Source organism: Muntiacus reevesi, chromosome 1 (genome assembly GCF_963930625.1).
Source record: "Muntiacus reevesi chromosome 1, mMunRee1.1, whole genome shotgun sequence".
In the NCBI taxonomy this organism is placed as follows: Eukaryota; Metazoa; Chordata; class Mammalia; order Artiodactyla; family Cervidae; genus Muntiacus; species Muntiacus reevesi.
Genome location: NC_089249.1, coordinates 224,261,788 through 224,282,235, shown reverse-complemented (window position 1 = coordinate 224,282,235; position 20,448 = coordinate 224,261,788). Strand labels below are relative to the sequence as shown.

Genomic DNA, 20,448 nt, shown 5'->3' with positions numbered 1-20,448 from the left:
AAAAACCACTACAATATTGTAAAGTAATTAGCCTCCAATTTAAATAAATGAATTTTTAAAAATTAAATAAAATAAACTGATAATCTAGTAAGTACAATGTTTCTTCTGAGTTCTATAAGTCACTCTAGCCAATAATCTCAACCAAAGGAGGGATTTGCTGGAACCTCCAATCTATAGCCAGAAGCAGAAGTAACAAATTGGACTCACAACTGGCTTCTGAAATGTAGTGGTGTGGTGTGTGAGGAGGCAGTCCTGTGAGACTGAACAATTAATCTGTGGGATCTGATGATATCTCTAGGTAAGCAATGTCAGAACTGAGTTAATTGCTTGGTAGTATGGGGAAAACCCACACCCTGACACTGGAAACAATCATATTAAATAATACACAGTAGTTAGTAAGAATGAGGATGGGATAAAAGATAACTTCTTAAATGAATTCAACACCACAGTTCAAAAGCATCAATTCTTCAGCACTTAGCTTTCTTTATAGTTCAACTCTCACATCCATACATGACTATGGGAAAAACCATAGCCCTGACTAGACAGACCTTTGTTGACAAAGTAATGTCTCTGCTTTTTAATATGCTATCTAGGTTGGTCATAACTTTCCTTCCAAGAGTAAGCGTCTTTTAATTTCATGGCTGCAATCACCATATGCAGTGATTTTGGAGCCCCCCAAAATAAAGTCAGCCACTGTTTCCACTGTTTCCCCATCTATTTGCCATGAAGTGATGGGACTGGATACCATGATCTTAGTTTTCTGAATGTTGAGCTTTAAGCCAATTTTTTCACTCTCCTCTTTCACTTTCATCAAGAGGCTCTTTAGTTCTTCTTCCCTCCAATTTATCTACCTATTAAATGAAAGCCCTATCAAATACCAGCTGACTTGTTTGCAGAAACTGACAAGATGAAACTAAGAATCATATGAAAATGCAAGGAACCCAGAATATCACAATAATTCTGGTAAAGAAGAAAAACGTGAGAGGACTCATACTTCCTAATTTCAAACTTACTACAAAGTCACAATAGTCAAGAAAGTTTGGTACTTGCATAAGACAGACATATAGATTAAAAGAATAAAATTCAGTCTCCAGAAACAAACCCTCACATTTATGGTTAACTAATTTTCAACAAAGGGACATAGAGGACAAGACAATTCAATAGGGAGAGAACAGTATTTTTTAATAAATGGTGCTGGGACAACTATATCCACATGCAAAAGTATGAAGTCAAACACCTACCTCATCAAAAACAAAAATTAACTAAAAATAAACCAAGGACTTAAATATAAAAATTATAACTATAAAAATCTTAGAAGACAACATATGAATAAATGTTCATGACTTTGGATTAAGCAGTCAGTGGTTGATGTGAAAGTGAAAGTCGCTCAATCATGACTGACTCTTTGTGACCCCATGGACTACACAGTCCATGGAATTCTCCAGGCCAGAATACTGTGGTGGGTAGCCATTCCCTTCTCCAGGGGATCTTCCCAACCCAGGGATTGAAACCAATCTCCCAACTGCCGGTGGATTCTTTACCAGCTGAGCCACCAGGGAAGGCCAAGAATATTGGAGTAAGGGTAGCCTATCCCTTCCAGGAAGATCTTTCCAGATTCCTAAGAATCGAACCAGGGTCTCCTGCATGGCAGGTGGATTCTTTACGAACTGAGCTACCTATGATACCAAAAGTACAAATAAAAAATTAAAAAAGATGATAAATGGGACATCACCAAAATTAAAAATAATTGTGCCTCAAAGGGTACCATTAAGAAAATGAAAAAGGATGGACTTCCCTGGTAGTCCCGTGATTAAGAATTCATTTGCAAATGCAGGGGATACCAGTTCAACTCCTGGGCTGGGAAGACCCAACATGCCATGAAGCAGCTAAGCCCGTGAGCCATAACTACTGAGCCTGCAAGTACGCAAGCCGCGTACTACTGAAGCCTGCAAGCCGCAACTACTGAAGCCCTTGGCACCTAGAGCCTGTACTCGGCAACAAGAGAAGCCACAGCACTGAGAAGCTCGCGCACTGCAACAAGGAGTAACCCCTGCTTGCCACAATCAAAGAAAGCCCAAGTGCAGCAATAAAGACCCAGAACAGCCAAAAATAAATAAAGAAGATTTAAAACAAAACTCCATTTATGCCTTCATAAATGTTAAAAAAAAAAAAAAAAGTGTCCCCACCTTTGGTACACCGAATCCTCATGACTGCCTCAAAGCCAATCTTCCGAGTGAGGTATCTCTGTAGTTCCTTCTGCAATTTCTGTACTTGGACTGGGTTGTGTTGATGGTGGTAAGAGGGATAATAATAGACACTACCTGCTGAATACCGAGAAATGCAACCTGAAAGAGAACATATACTCCTTTTAAATTCTACCATCACCTACTATTACTAACACAAAATAACTACAAGCATTTGAATTGACCTTTCTTTACCTTCCAAGACATTGTCAAAAAAGAATTCATTCCTTTAAATAGTAATATAGACATTTCTCTATTATAAATGTTCAGAGAAGAAGACTACAAGGTTAATTATAAACTAAACTGACTTCCCAAGGGAATAAGAATTCCTTCACTTTGTCATCTATATCATCATAAAAATACCATTTTGACTTTCAGCTGAGAAAAATAATCACTAGGAAGAACTTACCCAGAGAAGCCAAATCAGAATACTGTCCACTGAGAAGGAATAAGTCAACAGCTACCTGCTGACCAGAACAGTCCAAGGCTAATTTCTTATAGAAGTCAGTTGATGGTGTCAAGTGAATTTCCTATTAATAATTACAAAGAGAAAAAATTTTAAATCATTAAGTTGTCATAAAATTTATATACCAGTTCATATATACCACTGAGATGACACTAGAGATGCAGGTTCAAGCCCTGCATCAGGAAGATCCCCTGGAGGAGGAAATGGCAACCCACTCCAGTACTCTTGCTGGGAAAATCCCATGACAAAAGAGCCTGGTGTGCTACTGTCCATGCAGTTGCAAAGAGTTGGACACAACTGAGTGACTGAGCACACACACACACACCATATATACAGAGGGTTAACAATTATCTTTGAACCTTTATGTTTTGTAATATTTTCTCTTTTTTTCAGTAAGAAACATGTCCTGCTTAAGAATTTTCTATTTTGCTTTACTTTTAAAAAGGAATATACCTATTATACTTATTTTGATACTCTTTTAAATGCTTAATGCTGGAACTTCTAAACAATTCATATGTAATACTTTTCATCTATCATAAGAGATAAGTACGATTGATACTTTCACTTTATAAATATAAGGAAACAGAGTTACTTAAGTAATTAAGTAACTATTCAAGCTCACACATTTAAAAAGCAGTGAAACTTAGGCAGACTTATTCCAAAGCTGACACCTTTAATCATTATAGTATATGGCCACATTCTCATTATCTTTTGAGAAATATGTATCTTAAAATAAGTTTATACACACAAGGTGCTCAAAAACAATTCAGGACAATCAACATAACCAACATGACTAATTTTACTCATCACTCAGGTTCTACTTTGTCCCTAGCAAGCATATTCTTAGTTTCCCTGACTTTCTCATCAAAGGCAGGTGGCATTGCTGCTGCTACTTAGTTGCTAAATCGTGTCCAACTCTTTGTGACCCCGTGGACCGTAGCCCACACGGCTCCTCTATCCATAGGAATTCCCAGACAGGAATACTGGAGTGGGCTGCCATTCCTTCTCTAGGGGATCTCCCTGACCCACACTGAAGCCACATCTCCTGCATTGGCAGGCAGATTCTTTTACTGCTGAGCCACCTGGGAAGCTACAAGCAAATTTGCTAGTGGTCTGCTAAAGATCTAACATAAGGTAAGAGTGAATCAGATAGAAAATAATGAAATAGAAATGACTACATAAAAGAGAAATGATTATCCATTTCCTTATATTCCCTGTAACTTAAAAATAAATTTAAAATAATCTCTATAGTCAAAGGGACAAAACACCAGCATAAATTTTATCATACACTTGATGACTTTCTAACCTTAGCAGATGATCTTTGGTTGGGTTCCTCTCGAGGTTTCAGGGCTCCCACTCCAAGAGTTGGGAGTTGTGTTTGAAAAACAGACATGCGACCACCAGTTGGGGACATCAACTTAAAGGCAGCCTGAAGAGCTGGACCCAAGGCACTCTGAGTCTCCAAGGTCTTGGTGAACATTTGCGGCAAAGTTTTCAGTAAATCTTGGACAAGCTTGTGAAATAAAGCAAGAAAACTCAAGAGTGTTACAATAAAAAAATTTTTTTCACAGTAAGTCAGTAAGTAATACAATAGACAGGACATTGAGTCATGATGATGGTCAGAGAATCTACAGACAGTACAGTAAACAATGAAGTTGGTCAAATGACAAGAAAGCCATTTTAAGTCAACATTATAAATTGGCAAGCAAGACAAATCAAAATTGGGGCCTTACAGTTCTTGCACATGCAGTAGTCCAGCAAGACTATAAGTCCAAAATATATCCAAAAGAACCATCACAGTTTAGAGATTTGACATATTTAAATGCCATGAAATATGGCCTTCTCAATCACCTCTATACACTTTATTCTTTTCAGTTCCAAAGTGTATTTAACTCTTCCCTATAGCAAAATCTAAGGTAGCCAGTAAATTTGCCAACTAGTGATATTACTACAAAAGAAAAACAAAACAAAAAACAACTACCTCTTCAGGTTAGGTTGTACAAATAAAGAGAGTTAATGGGAAAAAATACTTTGCACTATGGCAAAGTCACCATTGCCAACAGCTGAGACCATAGACTTGCTAGTTAAAATGTTACCCCTATGGCATATATGCATGTACAGGGTAGACAACATCCCCCCTTCAGACACATTCTGTTCACCTCTCACTGTATTATGTCATGGCAATTTCCAGGCAGGTAATAAGAGTTTCTTCTGAACTGACCTCAATGACACTCTGTGAATCAGAAAAGCAAAGGGCACTGAAAGCAGCCTAAAGTGCTTCTACGTAGTGACCAGACGCTTATCTCAGCAACCCTCCCAGTTTCCCAAATGGCTGGCCAGGCAAGTTTCCTGCATCTTATCCTGCTTTATGGAACAGACTTATCTTCTACCCTGTTACAAACTGATACATTAAACTTAAAAGCAATCAGTTTAAGGGCAAACTCAAAAGCTGTTCATCTGATGAATTTTAACTAATTGCAAATATAAAATGCTACACATCCTAGAAATGCCACAGAAAGAAGCAAAATTCTACATAAAGTTCATTTTAAAAATACATTCCTTCAACATTTCAATCAAACGTGTCAGATAGGAAAGTGTCCCTTACCTCTTTACTTTCATTTAAATTTACTAATAAATTCTCCGGCATAGGTATAAAAACATCTGAAAAGATAAATAAATATTTCTTTTAAACAAAACAACTGTCACAGATGTTCTAGATATATAACACTGATGTAATTAACCACCCCCGCACTTAGAGAAAAGCTCTACTTTCACAGCAATGTCTACCTATGCTCAAAGAGTTACCAGAACAGCACTGATTTAGGTTTCCATTGTAACTTATCTGTCATGTAAAAGGTAAATAGTCTCTCAGAAAATAGAGATCCACAAGCACTCTGTAACCTTTGTACAAGTACTCTGCTTCTTAGATTAAAGACAATTTAGAATCCTTCCTTAGAATTCCTGGTTAGCCCCAAAAGCAGTCAAAGAAACACTCCTGGCATAAAAAAAAAAAAAATCTTGACTAAGAAGACACACAAAAATTCTGTCTTGAAATAGAAGTAACACAGCCCACTAACAACTGTGTCATTCATAAAGTGGATACTTTCTCACAAAGAAGGCTACTGTCCAACTTAGGGCTATAAAATCAAGTAAATCGCAAGGTATGCTAAATGGACACATCAGAGGAGTTTTTCAGTATTCAAATTTATTCCTTCTTATGTAGTAAATACTATTTTCTGAAAGGAAGCAAACTGGAAGGAAAATGTGGGTGGTGATGGAGTACTTTGAGGGGGTCTCACTTTTTACATTTTTGTACTGTTTTTCATTACAAAATTACAAAAATAAGGCTCACCATAATTCTTATAAAAATAATACCAACAGATAATTTGAAACATTAGATATTTAACTATCATATAAAAAAATCTACTCTTTAGATTTCGTCCCTTTTATCTTTAAGATTTTAATAAAAGTTTTAAATATAATCCACACACCATGAAATTTACCTGTGCAGAAGGTACACTTCAGTGATCTGTACGCACAGAGTTGTACAACTGTCACCACTATCTAATTCTAGATACTTTTCACCCTGGCAAAAGGGAACCCCACACTGATTAGCAGTCCCTCCTCACTTCCCTACCAACTCCCACAGCTCTAGGCAGCCTCTAGTCTTCTGGTCTCTGAACTGGCCTGTTCTAGACATTTTATAACAACGGAGCCACACTATGAGATCCTCTGTGACTGGCTTCTTCCTCTTAGCCTAACATTTTCAAGATTCATCCATGTTGTATATGGATATCCTACATTTTGTTTATGTTGGGTTGTTTCCACTTCTTGGCTGAGTTGTCAAAAAACATTCATGTACATATTCTTGGGTAGACATGTACTGTACTGTTTTATTTTTAATAATTCATGTTAACAATTAAAATAAATTGAAGTATAGTTGCTTTCCTATTAAGTAAAAATGCTGGGTTATATGGTTAACTCTATGTTTAACTTCTAGAGGAACTGACAAAATATTTTCCCTAATGGTGGCACTATCTTCCATTCCTACTACTAGTGAATGAAGGCTCTACTTTCTACACATCCTTGAAAAAACTTGCTACTGTCCTTTAAAAAAATGTTTGCTATGTGACACCCAGCAAGGGATATTCATCAGCTTATGTATAAAATTGAGAGGTTGAACCATATCAGTAAATTCACAACTTGGCCCATTATTAAAATCACCTGTTCTGTGATTTTATTTTATGCCAAGTAAGTATTTGGAGAAACATGAATAGATAAGAGAAAGGGGAAAGACTGACTTGGCTGCTCTGTTGTGAGATCTGGAACAACCAGGACAGAAGGGGGACTCTATTAATCTATTGCATTTTAAAGATGTACAGCCAATTCTCATAATTCACAGATTTTATAGTTGTGAACTTACCTATTTATTAATATTTATTTGTAATCCCCAAACCAATACTCATGGAATTTAACCAGTTATCCAGACATGCTCAGAGCAGCAGAAAATTCTGGTTTTGAGATTTCTTTTTAACTGCTCTGATATGGCATTTCTTTGTGGTTTTCATTTGCATTTCCCTGGTAACTCATGATATGAGCATCTTTTCAAGGGCTTATCAGCCAACTGCATAGACAGAATGTTGAATATGGTGTACCATAGAGACAAGGCTATTGAAATCCTTTGCCCACTTTTTAATTAGGTTGCCATTTTATTAAGCTGTAGAAATTCCTTGCATGATCTAGATATATATTTTGATCAGATATATGACTTTCAAATATTTTTTCTCATTCTGTGGGTGTCGTCACTTTCATGAAGGTATCCTTTGAAACACAAAAAGCTTTAGTTTTTAAAAACATTTTCATTTTTTTATTTTATTGACGTACAGTTGATTTCCATTGCTGTGCTGATTTCTGCTGTACAGCAAAGTGACTCAGTTATACAAATATGTATTCTTTCCCATTATGGTTTATCATAGAATATTAAATACAGTTCCTTGTGCTACACAGTAGGACCTTGTTGTTTACCCAAGGTTTTAATTTTTAAGAAGCCCAACTTACCTATTTTCTCTTTTGTCGTTTGTGCTTTTGGTGTTTTATCTAAGAAATCACTGCCTAATTCAAGGTCACACACTTCTATGCTTTTTTCTAACAGTTTTATAGTTTCAGTCTCATATTCAGATTTATGATCCATTTGGAGTTAATTTTTTAAACTGTGATAAACACATATAATATGCAAAGCTTATCACCATAACCATAAAAAAATTTTGCCATTCTTTTTCAAATTTTCATTCATTTATTTTTTTTTTTTTGGCTGCACAGGCTTTCTCTGGCTGCCATAAGTCAGGGTTACTCTCTATCGTGGTGCCCGGGCTTCTCACTGCAGAGGCTTTTCCTGTTGTAGAGCAGAAGCTCTAGAGCACTCGAGCTTCAGTAGCAGTGGCTCAGCGGGCTCAGTAGTTGTGGCACATGGGCTTAGCTGCCCCATGGCAAGCGTTAACTTCCTGGACCAGTGTCCCCTGCATTAGCAGATGGATTCTTAACAACCGGACAACCAGGAAAATCCTCACCTTAACCATTTTTAAGTGTACAAATTGTTTTCCATAGCACTGAACCATTTTACTTTCCTACCAGCAATATACAATTCCAAAGTTTCCACATCCTTACCAGTCCTTGTTATTTTCCATTTCTAAAAATAATAACCATTCTAATGGATGTCAAGTGGTATCTCATTGTGATTTTGATTTGCATTTCTCTAATGACTAATGATGTTGAGCATTTTTTCGTATGTTTATTGACCATTTGTACATCTTCTTTGGAGAACTGTCTATTCAAGTTCTTTGTCCATTTTTGAGTTGTGGTTTATTTACTGCTGAGTTGTATGTATGCCTGTTAGTCACTCAGTCATGTCCAGCTCTTTGCGACCCCATGGATTGTAGTCCACCAGGTTCCTCTGTCCATGGAATTCTCCAGGCAAGAATACCTGGAGATCTTCCCAACCAAGGGACTGAACCTGGATCTCCTGCATTGCAGGTGGATTCTTCACCGTCTGAGCCATTAGTAGCTCTTTTATTAATCCTTTATCTTATGTAAAATTTGCATATACATGTGTTTTCTCTGTACTTCTCTACTTCTTTTTACTGTCTTGATAGTTTTCTTTATGTACAAAAGTTTTTAACAGTGATCAAGTCCAATTTATTTACTTTTTTCTTTTGTTGCTTCTGCTTTTAGTGTCATATCCAGGAAATCACTGTCAAACCTAATGTCATGAAGATTTTCCACTGTTTTCTTTTTTTTTTTTCCCACTGTTTTCTTATAGTTTCAGTTCTTAAGTTTAGGTCTTTGATCCACTGAGTTAATTTTTTTTTTAAATATGGTTGAAGATAAGGGTCTAACTTCATTCTTTTGCATGCTCAGTTTTCTCTGAACCATTTGTTAAAAAGACTGTCTCTTCCCCATTGAATGGTCTTGGTATCATTATCAAAAATAAAGTTACCATATATGTGAAGGCTTATTTCTGGGCTTCTATTCTGTTCCATTGGCCTATGTCTATCCTCAGATACTTCCTGAATGAGATTTAACATTAACTTGCTTTTGTTGCCTTGTTCAGAATTCACTTTACCTCCATAACTCTGTTTCCTCTTCTATAAAATAAGAGCTTTGACTGAAGAACTCTCACAAGTTCAAAAATCTTGTCACTATATACTCAAAGTTTTCCTCAATATAGTAGAATCATAGCAAGTGATCTGAATTGGCTGGACAATCATGAAATATTTCTAAAACTAAAATTTCCTCAGTTCATTAATTTAAGCATATAATATATACCTTCAATATCTGAAACTATTAGCATCTGAGGTTGAGAGAGACCTTCTTGAAGACTGTAGAAGTGGATTGTACTATCAAATGTTATGAAGCCAATTTTTGTCCTGGTGTTGCCAGGAAGCCTAAAAACAAATTCAGAAGAATATTTTATAAAGTTTTATATTATACCTAAAATATCTGCAAAGAGTTACATACAAACATTTGCTTCTGTCCTGTGGAAAATGTCCCAACATAAATGTTTTTAATCGGTGCAGTGTTTAATCACCATCGAAACATATACTACTCAAAAGAAAACACTACACATAACCCAAATAACCAACAAAACCAAGCAATAATACAGCAATCCAAAACTCATTATACCTTTATAAAGCTATATTAATCACTTAGGAAATGACATATAAAAAACAACAGAAAGTATATACAAAAGTCTGTAGATGATTTTAACTTACAAAAAAGACTTCAAAAAATTACCACATACCAACTCTAAAATGTAATTTACATACTGCATAAATCTACATACTGCTTTACATACTGTTTTTTTTTTAATTGATTAAATTTATTTTTATATTGCTTAATGCGTTCATTTAAGAAGATCAGCAAAAAGACGTTTTAAAGAACTTAACTATATAGACCTTAGTTTTACAAGGGGAAAAACAAACTAGTTTTCATTCTTGGGTAAGTTAGTAAACCCTCTCATCAACAAACAATTCTTATACACAACCTACAACATTAAAAACACAAATGCCGATAAGAACAAAAATGTCTGTAACCAAGCTGAGGGAGTTAGTCCATTTCTGATGAGATTTGCTCCTGAACATTCTTCCTTACCATACAAGAGCACAAGAGTATTTCATTACACTGAAAGGTCATGCTAGCTTTCATGGGTTATACTAAGCATGTAAGAGCCATTTAAAGTACAGTTGTTTTAAGAGGCTTAATGACCAGCAAATGCTATGTGTAGACACTGTTTAGATTTTTTTTCCCAACAAACCCACAATAAAAAAAATTCTTGAGACAACCAGGAACAAAAATTGAACTGGATATTATATCATATTATGGAATTACTGCTAATTTTGTTTGATGTGATTCTCATATTTTAGTTACGGTTAAAAATAATTCCACTTATTTTTAGGTAAAATGATCATATTATGGAATTACTGCTAATTTTGTTGGATGTGATTCTCATATTTTAGTTAGGGTTAAAAATAATTCCACGTATTTTTAGGTAAAATGATATACTGACTGAGATTTGCATTAAAATACTCTAGGAGAAAAAGCAGGGGTAGATGAAGCAAGAACAGTTGAATGCTAAAAATACTGAACCTGAGGCTAAGTACCTGGAACTTCACTATGTTCTTTCTATTTACCACATCCTTGAAATTTTTCCATAATAAAAAGTTAAAAATAAACTAGTATTTCTCAGAGAAAGGGAGACCTAAAGTTAACTGTGGATTTAAGTGGACTTTTAGAACACAATTACATAGCTTTTTAAATATATTTTGGAACTACCTATTCATTTTATTAATACAAACACTGTTTCTAAATTAACCTGAGTTAAGATACTTACAAATCCAGATTGTCTAACAAACTCTGGCAAACTGAATTCAAGTATCCAGTTTCAACTGCATTGTGAGACACATCAAAAACAAAGAGGTACACTGGAGGCTGAGGTGGTCGTAACTGAAGGAGAAAAAGGATCTCATTAAATACAATTAACAGGATTTAATTTAAACTTACCATTTGTCATGTCTACATATAGCAAAACAATAAAATAAACATTATTTACAGATCAAGTGGAGCCTATAATAATAATAGATGAAGAAAATAATATAGAAAGAAGTTTTTTTCAGATGCATACTTAGAAAAAGGAAAATGAGAATATGATTGTCATCTGTCAGAAGAGTGTTTTTTCTAGGACAGGAAGGAGAATACATATATTCAGAAAGCTTTTAGGGGACCTCCTTGGTGGTCCAGTGGCTATGACTCTGTGCTCTCAATGCAGGGGTCCAGGATTCAATTTCCAGTCAGGGAACTAGATCCTACATGCCAGAACTAAAAGAGCCTGCATGATGCAACTAAGAGTTGGTGTAGCCAGATATCAGGTTGGTCCAAAAGTTTTGCATTGTTGAACTTTGCCATTTGATATTGGAAAATTTTTTAAGTAAATGCGGTTATGATACACATCATTTTAATGCGCATTTCTTGCTTTATGTTTTTTGCTAATGAATTATTACTTGTTAATTTTGTATGCATTTTAGACTATAGAAATTGTTACTAGACAAAAAGCGAATTCATGCAATTTTCTTATCGGCATTCAAAATGGTCATAAAGCAGCAGAGACAACTCACAACATCAACAATGCCTTTGGCCAAGGAACTTCTAATGAATGAACAGTGCAGTAGTGGCTCAAGAAGCTTTGCAAAAGAGATGAGAGCCTTGAAGATAAGAGGCACAGTGGCCAACCACTGGAAGTTGACCACAACCAACTGAGAGCAATCATCAAAGCTGATCCTCTTAAAACTACACGAGAAGTTGCCCAAGAGCTCAATGTCAACCATTCTATGGTCATTTGGCATTTGAAGCAAACTGGAAAGCTGAAAAAGCTCAGTAAGTGGGTGCCCTCATGAGCTGACCGCAAATCAAAGAGGTTGTCATTTTGAAGTGTCATCTTCTCTTATTCCGTGCAACAAACACAAACCATTTCTCAATCGGATTGTGACTTGTGACAAAAAGTGGATTGTATACAACAACCAGCAACTATCAGTTCAATGGCTGGACCTATAAGACGCTCCAAAGTGCTTCCCAAAGCCAAACTTGCACCAAATAAAGGGTCTTGGTCACTGTTCAGTGGTCTGCTGCCAATCTGATCCACTACAGCTTTCTGAATCCCAGAAAACCATTAGATCTGAGAAGTATGCTCAGCAAATCGATGAGATACACTGAAAACTGCAATACCTGCAGCCAGCATTGGTCAACAGAAAGGACCCAATTCTTCACGACAATGCCCAACCACCTGTCCCACAATCAACATCTCAAAAATTGAACAAATTGGGCCACAACATTTTTGCCTCATCTGCCATATTCACCTGACTTCTTGTCAACCAACTACCACTCCTTCAAGTATCTTGACAACTTTCTGCAGGGAAAACACTGCAGGATGCAGAAAATGCTTTCTAAGAGTTCGCTGAATCCTGAAGCATGGATTTTTATGCTACAGGCATAAACAAACTTACTTCTTGTTGACAAAAATGTGTTGCAGTGGTCCCTATTTTTATTAATAAAGAGCTGGTTGAGACTAGTTAAAATGGTTTAAAATTCAGGGTCCAGAACCATAATTACTTTTGCACCAATCTAATTAATAAATGGGATTCCCTGGTGGCTCAGAGGGTAAAGCGTCTGCCTACAATGCAGGAGACCTGGGTTTGATCCCTGGGTTGGGAAGATCCCCTGAAGAAGGAAATGGCAACCCACTCCAGTACTCTTGCCTGAAAAATCCCATGGACGGAGAAGTCTGGTAGGCTACAGTACATGGGGTTGCAAAGAGTAGGACACACAAATGAGCAACTTCAGGAAGGAATTAATAAATAAATATTTTTAAAAAAGAAAACCTTTTGAGAGTATTGGCAATGTTCAATTTTTGGACCTGAGTGGTGAAAGAGTGGTATTATGGTTAGTTGGTAACCTATATATTCATGATTCACAGGCTTTCATCATATTTCAAAATTTAGAGAAATTATAGTTCTGAAAATGACAAATCAAGTCAACTTGAGTTGGTTATTTAACCAACACATTTCAACCAGTTGCAGAAAAATGCACAAGTATATTTTAAACTTGCAGAAAAATGTACAAGTGTATTTTGTATATACTTGCAGAAAATGTACAAGTATATTTTAAAAATTGCAGAAAAATGTACATTTTAAACTTCCAAGCTCAAATATTTGTCTTCAATTCAATAAAAAGCATCAAATAATCACACTCAGAACTTGATGTATAATATACTTTTATATTTTTTTGCACATATCACTTGCCAAATTCATAGAATCTGCTGTCCAAGAAGTAAGTCTGGAAGAAGCAACATCTCTTGCAGACCTAGGCAAGTTTCCAAACTTAAAGGAAGCCATTTTTACAAAAGCTAGAGGTAAAGAAACGGAGGAAAGCCAATTCAAAAAAATAAATGCTTCTGATTTTTTGGCTTTACATAAAGAAAGCTGTAACAGCCATTTAAGTGTCACAAAAACGTTTTCTACACTGAAATTTCCATGTGGTGAAAACAGACTGAGTCCTCATAATTTCTATAGTAAAATGGCCCCAACTGACCAGATAGAGACTATCCCATAAAAATACACTAAAATAAAGTATTAAAAGTTGGTATTAAGTCTTATCTTCATATTTCCTTTTCTTAGAGGCAATTACTGCATAGAGAAAGAGAAACCAAAAAAGAGATGTATGTGGTTTGTCAAATGGACAGTACTAATCAAACATTAGGCATAATTATTATCTTTTCAAATGCAAGACCTCAGATACTCACACAAGTGTATATATAAGTACTTGAAGAGAATACACATCACATTATTATTTGTAATAGCAGAAGCCTAGAAGAGTAAGTATGATCCCAATATTCTATTGCAGATTTCTGAATGGATACCCAAGAAATAAACGGAACTTCGCATATACTTTCACTCTCCAAACTTACCCTTATATACAAATTAACTATATTTATAATGAACAGGATAACTTTTATAAATTAAAAATATAAAATTTCATTAAAAAACTATATGGTATATTTAAAACCCAGTATTATGAAATATTTATGCTACATAAAAAGTGAAACTTTACCATGTATTCTGAAGGAGCCATAAACTCAATTGTAGCATTTTGAACTTCAGGTCTTCTGTGAGGTTCTCCATAGACTCTGGTCAAAGGGTTGTACATGAATTCTTCAGGAACTATGTGAATTAACAACATACACTGTTAAAACTGAAAGGATTACGTTTAATACAGCTTGCATTTGGCTGTTTTCTTAATTTAGAGATTCATATATAATTCAATATAAACTAAATATTAAAAGCTAAATGCACTTTTTTTTTTTTTAACTTAGCCAAGCTGTGAGGCATGTGGGATCCCAATCAGGGATTGAACCCACTCAATAACCACTGGACTGACAGGGAAGTCTGGGTTAAATATACTTTATTTTTGAGTTCCATTCAATTTCTCTCCATAATGAACAGCACTAAGTATGTTCTGCTTTTACAATTACAAGTACTATGACTTTTCCTATTTTCTAATATCCTTTTTCTCTTTAATTCCTGGAAAGCTGCTTTCCTAAAACACTTTAAGAGGCTGATAAAAACTCATTAAGTGCTAATTATTTTCCTAAACGCAAGACTAAACTTTGTCTTAAATTTCACAGTGGTACAAGGATAGTAACATTTGACGTTGTTTACAGACTCTGGTTGCCCCTGGAAAGCTACGGCAAAAATACGTCAAAGTATTTTTAGGGTATCAGGGTATGGGGCATGGTGAGTTTCAAAAGTTATTAAGACCTCTGTGGAATATCAGCTGCCTTCTGCTTACAAAACACTAGTGCTCCAATATTTTCTAAATTATCACTGCACCTGTCTTCTCAGTAACTGTTTAAAAATTCAAATCCCAATATATGCTAAAGGGTAAACTATAGCTCATGAAATGCTCTGAGCTGCATATGAAAGTGCCTTCAACTTTTATTACAATTTAACTTCATATACCAAAGCACATATACATAAGATTTTAAAGGTGTACTGAACACTATACATACATATATTTTCTGAATTATTATAGCATAAAAAGAATGCTCTTTTTCTACCCTTGTTTTCTTCTACTCTAAAAATACAACAGTAAAAGTGGTTTTCAAAAATATCAGAAGCTCCTTTATTTCCCAATGCTTAATGAAATGTCCTTCTAAACAGATTTTTAGAAAAATTGAAAACTTAATTTTCAATGTGGATATCAGCATGCCCTTTTTCCTTCTCTAATCCTAATAGAATGTTGTTAGGTGATATTTCTCAATATATAAATAGTGAAACAGTTACCGAAGGCTATTTCCTCCTCATCAATTACTGAAAAAACTACATTCAACTAACCTTCTAGCACTGCCCACCTCCCTTCATACAGCAGTGAATGAAGCTAATGGCAGCTATTCTGTGGACTTATTTTCTGTCACCCTACAGAAAAGGCACGGGACAATTTCTAAATAAAAATATTTCTTAAATTATAGGCTTAAATAATACCATGAAATATGTCATTTATTATATGCCCAATATAATAAATGTAAAAAAGTGATATCAAAGTAACATTACCATATTTTTTTGCTTAAGAAATATGTAATCATTTATATATAAGTATAAATGCCTAGGAAAAAAGTGAAAAGAAGTTATATCTGAGTGGCAGGATTACACATAAATAAGACAGGAGTTTGTTTTTTTTTTTTGCTTTTTTAACTTTACATTTATATTATCTGATTCCCTACAAAGAATACAATAATGTTAATAAAAAAGACATACCATCATTAATTCGGTAACATAAGTTACATTTCCATCTCCTTTGATCAAGAAAGCTGACAAAAGGGTTGATGTATGTCCTGCATGAACGGCATCTCACAATTGTACTAGAGGTAACCACAGGCAATTGCTGAAAAAAAAAACCAACTAATTTATTAAAGACAGCAATCATCATGTCTAAGGGTAAAGCAATTAATCCATACAACTGCTGCAATATTATAATTTTCGAGGAAAAACTAGGGTAAAAAATGTGCCCAACCTGACACACAAAATATTATGTAGTTGACATGCATTGATTTTTAAACCTTAATGATTTTCCCGAAGACTATTCTCATTAAATTTTGCCTTTTAAAAAGTTTTTATTTTCTCATTAAAAGTTTACATTGCATACATGACACTGTAAAGCAACTATACTCCAATAAAAATTGATTTGAAAAAAGTTTACACTGCAAAATCAACATAGTAAATTTACAATGTATTTCTGAGATGAATGGTGAAGGATCATTCTAAAAAAAAATCAATTAAATTATTGGGAAGTTTCTTCATGTTACATTAACAGGCTACTAAGTTCTCATAAAAGAACTATCACAAAGTAAGTTATGGTTTAAATCATATTTCAATGTTTTGACTTGGCAATTATGCTATTTAAAGTTTATCCTACATATTAAAAGATCTAAAGTCTTAAAATCAAAAATCAATAAAGGCAATACAATCCTATTACCAAAAGGAGGTTGGTTATGGGAAAGTCATTTCACCAAAAAAAAAAGAGAAAGTCACTTCACTTATGAACTGATCAACTCAAATGACTGGGTCACATGTCATGGCTCACATGTCAAGGTCCCAAAGCCTTAGGACAAAAGTAGAAGGGCTTTTTTTTTTTTTTTCTCCTTCTTTTGGGAAACAGTTTCTCAAAGCAACAGACTTTACTCCAAGAATAGAAGAACTGGGAGAATAGGTAAAGCATTTTAATGGGTAAACAATTTACAACTTTTAAAAAAAATACTATGGTTCATTTACCTATCTTCTTCAGTACATCTATCTTACTCAGTACCTCTGAGTTTTTCAACAATATGTTTATTTTATCTCGTTGTAAAAGTGTTTGATAATAATCTTTTTGACTGAAATACAAATAAAGGAATTTGTCAATGGTCAAATTCCTAAAGACAGATCAAACCAAATTCTTGCATTATTATAAAAGATGCCTTACCACTAAGATAATTTTCCACATTTACCTTCACTAATAAAACGTACCACTAGGTCTTTAAAAGGATGAAGCAGCAGTCCCAAAGGAAGTTTGGCTTTATTCAGTAAGGCCTGAGTCTGAGGAATGCTAGTCAGTGTGCAGCGAAATAACCTGCATCAAAGTAAAAATCATGTATCAGTTATTACTATGACTAGTTTGGAACAAAAAAGTTTCAAAAGATTTAAAAGGTACATGTTGTAACACTGGATCAGATTATAAATGAAGTATTTCAACAGGCTCTCACAAATTATATCCTTTCTAAATATTTAAATCCTATTCAGAAAGAAAGGGTAGATGGTTACAATCCCATTTCACATAACAAAACAGTTTCTTCTCAGCTTGTGCATAAGACAGCCTGGACTATCAAAGGACTTACTTTTTCTTTATATAAATCTAGATTGCACTAGAATTACAAGGTGGTAACCCAAATTTGCAAATGTAAAGTTATATGTATTACCTGAAAGCTCAGTTTTGTATTAGGTTCTAAAAAGGCGGTTTAAAAATAACACATTCAATTTATCAGAAGTCTTCATATCTTAAAAACTTCATAAACTTAAACTCACAACCAAATTGAGAAGAGAAAAGCATACTATAATTATGTTTGCTATGAAAAATAATTTAAAATGATAGCAAATAAAGGATTATATAGAATCAAATCTCCACACTTTGGACTTTGAAAATATAATAGAGCCACCATAATGATAATGAATATCATAGTCCCATTAGAGTTGATAAGAGCAACTATCAGATCAGGCATTACAACCTTATTTCTTTACTTAGAACATTTCAAATATCAAGTAAGCAACTAACAAAGTACTGTTTTGTGCATGCAGACTACTTTCATAAATTAATACACCTACATAGCTTGCTCAAAATACATGAAGCTCAAAAAAATATCTGGAAGCATTTTAGAACAAGTAAAATGTCATATTCAATAAAAAGTATTGTTTGAAGCCTTACTCTGGGTTACAGTTCAGTTTCTGGATATCTTCATGCAAATTTGGAACTGGAGGCTGCAAAGGTGTCGATGGAAGCATGTTTCTTTCTTGAAGAAGATTGATAACTCTTAGCCCCTCTGGATGTAGGCTTAATCCACTCATACTTGCAGTTAAATGATTAGCACCTAAAGGAGTCTAAAGAAATATAATTTCACATTAAGTAGCCTTTACAATGTCTTCCATTGAAAAGAGAAGCATATATTAATAACAAAACTGTAATCTCAATTTCCTGGTCAATTTTTTTGGTTCTGGAGACATCTAACGGGACAAAAGTCTTATGAAATACTCATTATCATTCTAAGTTGGTAAAACAATGTTCATTGTACCTTCCTTAAATGTTTTCAGGTGAAAATAGTTTAAATCAAAAAGCAGAATACAGGTTACTGAAAGAAAAGTATACCTGAGTAAAAGCCTGTGGACCACTTGCGTAATTCAAGGAAGAGGGTGGAATTCCTGTTCCTGTTGTACTAGGTGGTGTTGTGTTCTGATAACCAGGTGGTAAAGAGGGATATGAATATCCAACACTTCGGCTCATTGTGGGATTCTTATGAGTAGGCTGTGATGTTGCTAGAAACAAGGTAACTTTTAAGTTCTATTTCACACTCCAGAGTACTTTAAATCAACACATAGATCCATTAAACTTGTAACTCCAAAATCCTTTGGGTAACTTAATACTTTAACTCATCAATTTTGTAAAATAAAACAAACACTAGTAACAAAGTAAGAGCAATGATTAAAATCTAGCTAATGTGGTCTATAGCTATAAACACACACAGGTTAAGTTTAGTATACTTAATTTACTCATGTCATGTACTAAACATTGTATTCAGGCTAAAATTTTAATTCAAAACAACTTTAATTAAAATATAAGAAATGTTCAAATGGATAAATTTAAATAGGTCTAACTGATAAAAGTATTCTATAGTCATAACATCATAATAATAAAGCCCATAATCCCAATTCTAAAGGGGGGAAAAAAAAACCTAACAAAAAGTCTAAATCCATAGAGACAGAAAATGCTAACAGGAGATACCATTGCATGACCTAATTATTAGGTTTTCTTCTCTGTTTTCTATCAGGAACACATAAAAAAAATAAAAACTTTCATAGCATCTCACCCAAGAAGCCACCGCCTTCAATCTCATCATAACTATTGTGAACCGCCATAGATCCATTATTGGTATTTGATATAATACCTAAGGAGGAAGTTTATTAACAATATTTAAATTAGAACCAGTATTACAATTTCTGCAAGATCTGATCTAGTGTTTAAAATTTATGATAATATTCCAAATGACAAATAGCTTAAACCACATCCCAGGAAATGTCACATGTTGAAATAAAAATTACAAATAATATAAGATTCTAAATATACAAAATATATAAAAGTTTCAAATAACTTTATAAACCTCTAAAAAGAATGGTACTTTGTGGAGTTTACAAAATTATATACAATCTGAAAGTTTTAACAGTTTCAAGAGCAGCATTAAAAACTTCTAAGGAGCAGTACACACTAAACTAAGCCACGAAAATCAATACTATTTAAGAATGAGGATAAATACAGATGAGATAAACTATGAGGGTAAAAACCTTTAAAAGAAATACAGAACAGAGTAGAATCTAGAATTAACTCTAAAGTGATATATAGTAATTAGAACAATTGCCTTAGTCCAACAAACTAATAATAATAATTTATCACTAAAATTTATTAGCTCTAATTCAGGTATAGAAGAAATCATATCAGTGAACAGCATCACCTCTAGCACCTACAAATAAACGTGTTCAGTTTTAACAGTCATTTTATTTCCAAATAGATAAGTTTAATGACTTCAATAAAGTTAGTAACTCCTTTCCAATTCTCAAGACCACCATGACTTTACCCATGAGTTGATATATTAATAGAAAATCTTGGTAACCTTGTAGAAACAAAAACACTGAGCACATTTTATTTATTTACTGTTGGCTGTGCTGGGTCTTAGTTACTGCACAGGTTTTTCTCTAGTTGCAGCAAGCAGGGGCTACTCTCCAGGTGCTACGTGAGGGCTCCTCATTGCATCACTACTCTTCTGCAGCACATGGGCTCCAGGCTGTGTGGCTTCGATAACTGTGGCATGTGGGCTCAGCAGTGGCAGATCCTGGGCTC

The 20,448-nt window shown here is 34.4% G+C and overlaps 1 protein-coding gene across 3 annotated transcripts in view; it reads right to left on the bottom strand.

The window, feature by feature from the left end:
• The window catches only part of SEC24A (SEC24 homolog A, COPII coat complex component), a 71,781-nt gene that overhangs the window by 18,696 nt on the left and 32,637 nt on the right, over positions 1–20,448 (bottom strand). For 2 of the 3 annotated variants that reach the window (XM_065918571.1, XM_065918570.1), the window contains 12 exons: positions 19,424–19,501; positions 18,706–18,872; positions 18,268–18,440; positions 17,316–17,418; positions 16,068–16,194; positions 14,365–14,474; positions 11,096–11,208; positions 9,532–9,650; positions 5,315–5,370; positions 4,016–4,222; positions 2,653–2,773; positions 2,187–2,345 (listed from right to left, as the gene is read on the bottom strand). In XM_065918571.1, coding sequence (XP_065774643.1) covers positions 2,187–2,345; positions 2,653–2,773; positions 4,016–4,222; positions 5,315–5,370; positions 9,532–9,650; positions 11,096–11,208; positions 14,365–14,474; positions 16,068–16,194; positions 17,316–17,418; positions 18,268–18,440; positions 18,706–18,872; positions 19,424–19,501 — 1,533 coding nt within the window. Of the gene's footprint in view, positions 1–2,186; positions 2,346–2,652; positions 2,774–4,015; positions 4,223–4,864; positions 4,943–5,314; positions 5,371–9,531; positions 9,651–11,095; positions 11,209–14,364; positions 14,475–16,067; positions 16,195–17,315; positions 17,419–18,267; positions 18,441–18,705; positions 18,873–19,423; positions 19,502–20,448 lie in introns of those variants that run through there. The other variant, XM_065918572.1, reaches the window with a different exon arrangement.